Here is a 10006-nt window from a genome sequence, read left to right as displayed (position 1 = left end):
TCCCATGTGGATTGATTATTCAAACTTGCTTGCTGGCAGAAAATTCAGTGTGGACTGCTGCTGAAAGTTAACATGTAGACTGAATACACCGATTTTGTGGATTATGTGAAGGATGACAGAATATTTTGAATGTAAATGTTCCAAATTACGGATTTGATTGATCACTGGCATAGTGGCATCCATACTTTTAGCTGTGTCATCTGTACATGGGAACATTTAGAGCAACTTTGTAGAAAAGGGCCAGAAAGTTGTGTTTACTCTGATTGGGAGTTTCTCTGTACATGGCCACCCGTACTCGGAAGTTCCATTTTGGTGGCCAGGGCGGCTAGTCTGGTGGGTGTAAACTGTAAACTGAAGCTGAAGCGAGATCCATAGTATCTATTACATTCACTTAGGCGTGACCTTATTTTAACAGAAAAAGTGACAAACAGCTGAACAGTAGTATAATGAGTAGAAATATATGGCAACTGGGTCGGATACTCAGGTTTAGCAGGAAATGAGTTGTTTATTTTGATGTTTTTCTACTGGCCTTTTCCGTCCAATATTCTTCTGTCAGAAAAGAGATTCATATGATAAGAATGCAAAAAGTATAACCATCATATTATTCAGTTGTTGGATTCAATATATTGGGTAATGAGAATCCAAGTTATAACCAATCTAGTTGTTTCCAGTCCCAGAAGATACCATCTTCAGTCATCTCAATCTCAGAATTGTAGCTGCTTCCAGCTGCAGCCTCGTGGACAGTCCCCTGACCCTGATCATCACACCCTGAGTTACAGCTATCGGTTGAGCCGCTTTTCTCCGTTAACATTTTCGTGACATTACTAGCATTTTGTGAAGCTTCTTCGTTTGCTTGAAGAGCATAGTCATTTTGTGTATTTAAGTTACTTGAGATTGTTCCTGGTGGCCGACGATCGAAAGCCCGAGCACACCCTGAGGTTATGTAAACCCTGCACAAGCTGCACCCATTCCTCAGCTGCACCATTTTTTGAAACAAACTGGTTTAGCAAACGCTCAAGTTGTTCGTTTCCAAACAAACAAACGGCTTAATACATTAGTTAGATAATTGTGGTACAGTACCTCTGGAATAGTAGTTGTGGAGGATGAGGCGTTAGAAGTCGGAAAGTGTTGTTGTTTGATAGCCTTATATTCATTCATCTTCCACTTGGTTTTCCTGCCAGTAGGTGCTTTACCCTTGTAGAAAACAAGTGTTTTCTTCAGTCCTAAAACTTTGTTGTGTGATGAATAAACATAGCTTGGTGAGCCGGTGGCCTTCCAAAAACCAGAATCAGTTGTCCGATTAGGCCTCCCTCCTCGCACTTCTCTATCCTGCTGGGGCATAAAGAAGAACCATTGCTCGGTGTCCCCGTGACATAGCTCCCCTGCTAAACCTATAAATGAATAAAGCAATCATATTTGATTAATATATTTACATTTACATTTACATTTACATTTACGTACTCCAAATGAAGTGACACTTTGATGAATGAAGGGATGAGAACCTGGGAGTTGGGATGGCTCAAAGTTATAGATATCAACGGAAGGGATGACACGGTCTAGCTCCGGTCTTTGGTTATGGAATTTATTATGGAGGTAGAAGGTGATGAGCTCTTCTTCAGTTGGGTAGAAACGAAAACCAGGTGGAAGTTGTTCCATTTGTATTAAATCCTTGTGGATAATTAAGGTGAATAATTAATTAAGGTGGATTTTATAGATGAATTTGTCCCTTGAAACTTTAACTTCTACTTTACGCGGTTATGCGAGGAAAAGAAATCAGCGTGTTGGGTGTTGTCCCAACATCACAAATAAGACATAATTACATACTAACTTTTTAAGAATTATGTATGTATTGATCTAGTCTTTCTTTGAATTAGTCAGCCTCTCAATTCTCAAATGCTATGCACCCGACTGCATCGTTACTCATCTCTCCATTGTGTTTTGACCACTTCTTTTTCTTTTAATTGGGTATTTGTAAATTGTAAGTAAACCAATCAAATGTATGGTCTCTTGGATCCCAGCCCAACTATAGCAAAACTCATGTATTTACCCTATCCAACTTTTGATAAGGCCTGTCGTTAACCACCTCCGCATCAAAAGTTAAAACATCTATTCGAATCTTCAATAATGACAAAACACTCTTCCAAATTTTGCTGGTAAAACTACATTGGAAAAACAGGTGCTCTATGGACTTCAAGCCCGTACCACAGAAACAACACAACTGATCAATTTGGATATTCCACTTCAGCGGTCTATCTTTTGTTGATAATCTTCTAAGGACAACAAGCCAAGTAATGAAAATGGCTTTTGACTCAACAGGATGAGTGGTACCTTGAATGGCCGAATACATTTGCTTTATAGTGAAAATATATAGGACCGTATGATAAACTTTGAGGAATAGGCATTGTCCGTATCACGTATGTCCTTTTCCTTGATGTAATAAGCATGCATGGAGCCATCTAATCCATAATTTTTCCTGCTTCATGGTGACTGCCCAGAACATCTTGCAAACATCTGCTTTATTCCAACTAGGTAAATCAATCAAACCCCATCCACCCCAAGTCTAGGAAGGCACATTTGTTCCCACATAAGTAAGGCTTTCCTTGAATAATCAGCAGTGCTAGTTCACAGATACACTCTGCAAATCCTTTGCACTTCCTTTGTAACTTTTGTAGACAAGAGGAAATTTTGGCTCCAAAAATTCTGCATACTCAGCAAAACTTATTTTACGAGTTGTAATCTACCTGCATATGATAGTTGTTTAGCAGACCAACCCCTTATCTTGGAAACCATCTTTTCGATGAGAGACTTACACTGAGTAAAATTAAGCTTGGTAGAAGCTAGGCCTGGTTATCGGGCGGGGCGGGTCAGGGTCGGTGCGGGTCAAAAGAGGGTCGGGTATTGAAAGGGTCATTTTTAGAGGGTCGATAATGGGCGGGTCAAAAGCGGGTCGCGGGTCAATAGCGGTCATTATTGGGCGGGTCAATAAACGAGCAATGAAAAATGAAAAACAAAAGAGCCATGTGCAAGTACAAGTAAATACGAAGCTATGCATGTAATTTTTTGTATCATTACTATTTTTATTTTCAAACTAATTGTAGTATAAGTTTGACCCTATAATGACCCTGTCCAATAAAGGCCATGTCCAATAAGAGCCCTGCCCAATAAAAGCCCTATTAACTTGACCCTAACCCTATATCCATTGGACTACCCTGTCCAATAACCAGGTCTAGTAGAAGCTAAAGGAACTTCTAAGTATCTGAAAGGAAGTTCACTAGAATCCATGTGCAAAGCATCCTTTATAGCTGTAGCAGACTCATCAGACACTCCACATAAATAGACAAGTTATTAGACATTAATTTTCAATACCTGAGTGATTTGAGATTACTTGTTTCTGATATGCTTACGTAAAAGGAGGCTATAAAGACAACGATTGGGTTATCACCTATTAAACAAAGTATAATCTCAAGATGATCGGAATTGTCCTCCCATAAATCGGGAAGAGATGTCAAAAGTTGTACAAGGTCACTCCGAGAGCTAGAAACTGTAAAATGCATGACCGTGCTTAGGTTGATCATAAGCTATGGTCATCTGTTTAGTTGATCACTTGAACTCTGACACAGAGGTATACCTCTGGACGTAATAAGGAGGACTAGTTTTACCTTATGTTCAGGTGATAGAGGAATTAGGAAATGTACACTTGTCCCTTAAGAAACGTGAAAGATTATTAAATGTATTTAAAAAGAAGTCTAATAAATGCGTTTCGATTAATTAATGAGTTAATTAAAAATGCACATCGCTTAATTTTGATTAAAAATACTCCTTTGAGACTCGGAGTCTCTACAAGGAGTCAAGGACCATGATTTTGGGTTTATGAAGCTCACTGCATTTAACCGTTCATCTCTGCTATTGGAGTACAAGAAGAGCAGCGATGGTAACGTATACGATTTCTTCACAATTTCTAGAAATTATAGAGATGTTTTGGCTTGTGTCCATGATGATTGATGGCTGTGAACCAACCACTATGGCATCTTAAGTTTTCAAATGTCAAAATACATTCAAGATGGATAACAGGGGTACATTTTAAGGACTACACCTGTCTAGGTTAGGAAGAATTATTTGTATACAAATAGGATATTGGTCATGTTAATTAAATTTTGAAGAAATGTGCTTTCACATTTTTAGTTTATCTAGATGGGTGATGATAAAGGTCGTAAATTGCGACAACATTTAGTTGTCGAAGTTTAATTGGTGCATATAGGCGCCACGTACGCTATGAGTCATCATAATATTTTTACTATCAATGCAAAATTTTTACTATGAAAATATGTAAATAAGGTAATCGGTATAAAGAAAGAAACAAATTAGAATATTAAGGTTTTTCTACCTTTATTTTAAACATGTATAATAAGATATATAAATTAAATATTTTAGATTCCAATTTAAATCATGACACATAAGCATGCAATGTCATCATTGTGACACGGCTTAAAGGTCGCATGTTGCGACCTTTATCATTTTCGTATCTAGAATAGGTCTCGTGCCCGCACGGTTATTTGAAAATTATTAATTGACTATCTTTTTTAACTGAAATATTTATCCCTTAAATCTATTGCGTAATTAATAAATCTCGAACGTACTCATTTTATCATATAATATACAATATCCGCTCTATTACGTATTATATATTTTATATGTTTAATATGATGATTTGACCGAATTAAATATTTTATATGCTTAATATGAACAAAATATTATTATTGATATGAAGATCTGACTAAATATTACCAAATTTGTTTAATAAACATTTATATAAAAGGAGAGAAAATAAAGTAAATATTTTTTTAAGGAAAGGATTTTTTCGAGTCGCACCAGGAATTGACACGTGTCATTCCTGGTGTCTCTTTTAGTATATAGTAATAGATTCTCTAAAATGTTTCCTTAGATCACATCATTAAGTGGTGTCGAATTTTTTTCCTAGGGTGTTTAAATATAATAAAAATTAAATAAGATGTTAAATTATAAAAATTGATTTTGTTAAGGTGTTAAATGACAAAAAAATCCCTACTTTAACTACAAAATCCTGTCTTAAAAGTTAAAACTATAAATAAGTATCAATAGAAGTTGGTACTGCACTTGAAATCCTCTATGATTAGCCACTTTTCTATACATAACATAAACTTTCAAGTAATTACATAATTTAGAAACAAAATCAGCCATTACTAATTACTATGGATTTCTTAGAGGGCAGTTTTAACTTTTAACTACACCTGTGAAAGTGGTGTTTGCAATTTTTTTTTTACAAAGAGTACAAAAAATAACGGAAAAACACAAAGAAACTAAAAACGTAAGTGAAGATGTCGACGCTCCCTAGCCAAGAAAGCTAGATCTGGGCACCTTCGAGACCAAGCAGGAGGAGAAATTGCTGATGAGCTGCTTTCACGTCTTGAACCAACCAGGAAATAGATAAAGGAGAAGAAGTGTGTCCTGCTAGGATGGAAACCAAAACAGATGAATCTGATGCAATAAGAAGCTTCTGTATACGACGCTGGATGGCATGACGAAGTCCCAAAAATAACAGGCAAACATTTCAGCATGAACAGCTGAAGAGAGCAAACAAGCTTGACTACCTCCCCTCACTGCTCCTGAGATGGGAAATCTTGAAGAACCCAACCCACACCCGCCCTATTCCCCTGTTGAACCCAAGCTCCATCCAAAATAAGGACAGAAGAAACCTCAGATGAAGACGAACCCCTGAGCCGGAAATTAGAGGGGGGAGTAACATGTTGAGAATGAGAAGGCAAAACACGAACAGAGGTAGCAAGCATTTGGCTAGCTCGAGTCGATCTCATATACCAAGATGCAGACATGGACATAAACAACTCAACTGAGAAACCATCTCCTTTGAACCTAATCGCATTTCGAATCAGCCAAATACACCACAGAGAAGCAATGAACGAGGAAAGAGGAGAGGACTCATTCCCGTGTTAATGCGGCAGTTGAAAAAGGAGTGACGAAACCATTCTATGAAAGGAGTATTATTATCAACCGAAACACTTAAACCTAAATTACATGTGGTGGTTGCAAGTTGTAAGACAAAGAGAATGAATCTTCAAATTATGTTCAACTTATCATGAAAAGTAGACAACTGCCTTTTAAACACCGGAAAGCAGCTTTCTAAATCCAAGATTCAAACAGAACGAACCTATGCCTATGGATATAAATGGAGGACTGAAAGACTATATATTACCACACACACACACAGAAAAGAAACCATCAACACCAAGGCTCCACACTTCCACTGGAGGCAGGGCATGCTCTGCTATGACATCAACTACTGTCGGAACAACCTCCGGTTAGAAATTGCTCTATGGCATTTTCCTTAACCGCAAACAACTTAAAGGTAAAAGAGCACAATAAAATAAGAGCAATATTTATCAGGTTTCTTCTTAGGGCTTTTTCTCTGCAAACCAAACGCCCCTTTAACGTAACAACTAATTCATCTTCATCCAACAGACATACTTTGAACCACGCAGTCCTATAAAAAGCAGCATATATACCTATACTGATCAAGAAAGACTAGTAAGCAAAACTGCTAGCAACTTAGCAAATACTCACTTCTTGGGAGTTTAAAAGCAATAAAAGTACCTGGAACAAGTTGTAAGATGTAAAATCAAAATGCAACTTGCATTCCAAACCTGCACTTGGAGCAAGGATCTAGAAAGCTGAGGACAGCAGTATAAAACAAGCTTATAAAGAAAATACTAGAAGCTGTTGACCGAGAGATACAGGGATTCTACTCGCTTAATGTTGGTCCGCTAGATACAATTTAAAAGCACCAAGCCACCGTTATAGAGGATGAACTGATCTAGCAATTGGAGTTAATTTGAATTTGCAAGAGTTGCAACGAACTCCATGGAAGATAAAACGTGTGAAATGCCACCGCGTCATAAAGCTATGAAACACCATGGTCAGCTGGGAATTTCCATGGAATCTAACTTCACCCAAATCTCAAGGGACATAAAAAGAAACTATATGCAGCACTAACAGACGACTCCATTGTATATAACTTCATGCGAAGTACTTTATAGTTCTAAACTTCTAATTGCCAAATTACAAATACTTAAAGTACTCCTGATGCCAAACCTAATGATCATATTATCAGCAGAACCCTTGGTTTGGGGCTATTTAAACTTGTACTGAATAACTGCATAACAGGGTTTCGAATTTCAATTTAGTTTCGTATTGTGAATTCAAAAGACAACATCACAGTTAAAATAATTTTGAAACGTGAATATTTTGTTCCAAAATTGTATGTTCTTTAGCGTTTAGAGTAATAGGAAGCACGGAGTATATGATTTCATATTAGAGTCATAAATGATTTTGTATATGATTTCATATACTCCGAACTTGAATTGGTTCAAATTATCAATATATTAACTCGTACAATTAAGGCAGCATCAATAAGATACAAAAAAAGAACGTGAATTAGGAAATAATCAAATCAAGAAATCCTCATAACTTTAGGCATTGATTTCACACAATTCAAACTCTCAAAACGGAATCAATCAATTAAGAATTGAGAATAGCCTACGAAACTACGAAAGTTTAGAAAGAAGCAAAAAATGGCAAAATAACCTAGACTAGATAATACGGAGGACAATAATTATCAATCAATAAAACCTGTTTGGCGAAACACTGCGTTTCGAACCTGACGCAGATCCCTACCCTTCAACGTCCTCCCAGCACCTTCAAGCACAGAACAAGAAAGCACCGGCGACTTCCCAATCTGCCGAGCCACAATCTCGTGAGGAGGTAACATCTCTCCATCATCATCATCATCAACTCCATCGTCATCAACCTCGTAACCAAAAGCGCTCCCTTTCAGACGCCGTGTATCCTTCGCTTGTGGCATCAAAGGAACATTCATCGGAGCAGACTGATGGTACTTCTCCGGCATAGAGAAGATCTGTCGTTCCAAAGAAGGCTTTGGAACATTTGGAATCATCCTCGAAGACGATGGCTGAGGAGGAGAGATCAACACCGATCGGGTTTCATCGCCAGATTCCGGCAATGCGGCAAGGATTCCAAAGGCCTCTGGATTGAATGATTTTTGATGGCGGCGATGATTTTTGTGGTTGAGGATAGTCAGAGGTGGTGTTGAGGAGGTGGAAGGATGATTTTGGAAATTGGCGCCAGTGAAGAACACGTCGTCTTCGCTCAGCTCATCGCCGGCATCGGTGGAAGAAGGAGAGATAGAGAAAGTGTTGAGGAATCGGTCAGCGGATGGCCGCCGCCGGTGTCGCGAATCCATGAGAGAGTGGAGGCGGATAAGGATGTTTGCGCCGTTGATGCAGGTGGTTGAATGAAGGGTAAACTAATTGAAAGTCGGTTATTGGTGGCAAAAGTATAATTAAAACAGGGGATTTTCACGAGGGACCACCACCAAAGGCGAGGCACCAATTATCACCGGTTGCATTTCTTAGGGAAATTAGTGAAAAAAACACCTCATGAAACACTAATATTTTTTTTTATTAATTTTTTTTTTATTATTTTTTAGTCTTGCACACACTAGGGAGAAATTCCGAGTTAATCTCAGTGATTGGGAAAAAAAAATTCAATCAAATGGCATTTTCGTAAATATTGTTCTTGAAAACTGTAGGTTGTAGAAATGTTAGGTGTTGACGGTATATTTGTAGTTATTGATTGTATATTACTCGGTGTTGATTGTATACCACCTATCGTTGACTGTATATTTTATGACTGCTGATAAATTACTAAATGCAGTATTGTTTATTGGTAAGTGATTGTTTTATTTATAGTTGTGGATTGTTTATTAGTAAAAGGTTATTGTATATTACGAGCTGTTGACTGTATATTATATAGTTGTTGATGTATTATGAAAATACAATAATGGCCGTACATGTGACCCATATTTGATGACATGTCATTGTACTTTAACCCAAATTTAATGGCATTTTCGTAATAAAAGCATCAATTATTTACGAAAATGTCATTTGATTGGAAAAATTTCCCAATCAACGAGATTAACTCGGAACGGCTCCTAACTAGGTGTATAATAAATTTAGTATTTTGAGTTAATTTTTACCTTTTTTTTATAAACTTTTATATTATGAAAAAAATGGATGGATAAGCACCTTATAATTATGAAAAAAAGATGATTGGATATAACATTTTAAAAGGTTAAATTGTTACCTTTATAGTTATTATTGATTTTGGAGGAATAAATGAAAAATTTTATCAATAAAAAATAGATAAATTTTTTATTATACTCTCTCCGTTTCGAAAGAATAGGGACACTTTGACTTCACTAGTAGAAAAAACCCATGTTGAAGCGTACATAGAGAAATACGCGTCAAGAATTCGTCGGTCTACGCAGGTCAAGCATTATTAAGGGTTGTTGAAGCGAACATTTTTGTTGTTCACTTTTGTTGAAGGGGACATTTAATTGTTCGCTTCAACAAAGTATTATCCGTTGAGGCATACAATTTATTGTTCGCTTCAATAGGTTTTGATTGGCATATGAGTTTTATCCTTGTTTGCATCTAACTATGACTTTTTGTTAGGTGGTAATTAAAAACTTTGAGATTTTTAGGTGGTAAATCGAAAATTTGGAAATTTTTTAGGTGGTAAATCACAAAAAATCCTTATTATTAACCCATGTGAAAATAATAATAGATAATGAATTAGATTCGTACAGGCTTAATTTGTTTTGGTATAATTTTTTTGAAAAAAATCAAGGACATGTATCATTCTAATTCAAACGTAATTTCTTCGGTGAGACAAATAAAATGAATTCCTCTAAAGGTTAAATTCAGTTGATGAAATATATTTTATTCAACAATTATATGAATTGGTTAGATTAAAGTTGAATTACTTTAGTCGTGCATCACTTTAGTTTATAAGTCAATAATCATGAGTTGATGGAAGAGAGGAATCGGAGGAGAGAAAATGGTAAGAATAATACTCCGTAGATAATGAATTACTT

General features: G+C 36.6%; 2 protein-coding genes across 2 annotated transcripts; both read right to left on the bottom strand.

The window, feature by feature from the left end:
* Positions 1-99: 99 nt before the first annotated feature.
* LOC110804682 (NAC domain-containing protein 90) lies at positions 100-2028 on the bottom strand. Its single transcript, XM_022010287.2, has 3 exons — positions 1503-2028; positions 1081-1391; positions 100-976 (listed from the first exon to the last, which is right to left on the bottom strand). The coding sequence occupies exons 1-3, from the start codon at positions 1654-1656 to the stop codon at positions 647-649; spliced, it is 795 nt and encodes a 264-aa protein (XP_021865979.2). The 5' UTR covers positions 1657-2028; the 3' UTR covers positions 100-646.
* A 5457-nt stretch (positions 2029-7485) lies between these two features.
* LOC110804689 (protein S40-7) lies at positions 7486-8482 on the bottom strand. The gene has a single exon (XM_022010303.2). It carries the CDS (start codon positions 8309-8311, stop codon positions 7667-7669), a length of 645 nt encoding a protein of 214 aa, XP_021865995.1. The 5' UTR covers positions 8312-8482; the 3' UTR covers positions 7486-7666.
* Between the last annotated feature and the right edge of the window lie 1524 nt (positions 8483-10006).

This window comes from Spinacia oleracea, chromosome 5, assembly GCF_020520425.1.
Source record: "Spinacia oleracea cultivar Varoflay chromosome 5, BTI_SOV_V1, whole genome shotgun sequence".
Taxonomy (NCBI): Eukaryota; Viridiplantae; Streptophyta; class Magnoliopsida; order Caryophyllales; family Amaranthaceae; genus Spinacia; species Spinacia oleracea.
The sequence above is the reverse complement of the archived record's forward strand: the minus strand, read 5'-3'. Positions and strand labels throughout refer to the sequence as shown.

Coding starts and splice junctions, on each gene's coding strand:
- LOC110804682 (XM_022010287.2), bottom strand. CDS start 1,656: ATGGAACAACTTCCACCTGGTTTTCGTTTCTACCCAACTGAAGAAGAG. Junction 1,392..1,502: donor TGAGCCATCCCAACTCCCAG/GTTCTCATCCCT, acceptor ATTCATTTATAG/GTTTAGCAGGGGAGCTATGT. Junction 977..1,080: donor CCACAACTACTATTCCAGAG/GTACTGTACCAC, acceptor AAAATGGTGCAG/CTGAGGAATGGGTGCAGCTT.
- LOC110804689 (XM_022010303.2), bottom strand. CDS start 8,311: ATGGATTCGCGACACCGGCGGCGGCCATCCGCTGACCGATTCCTCAAC.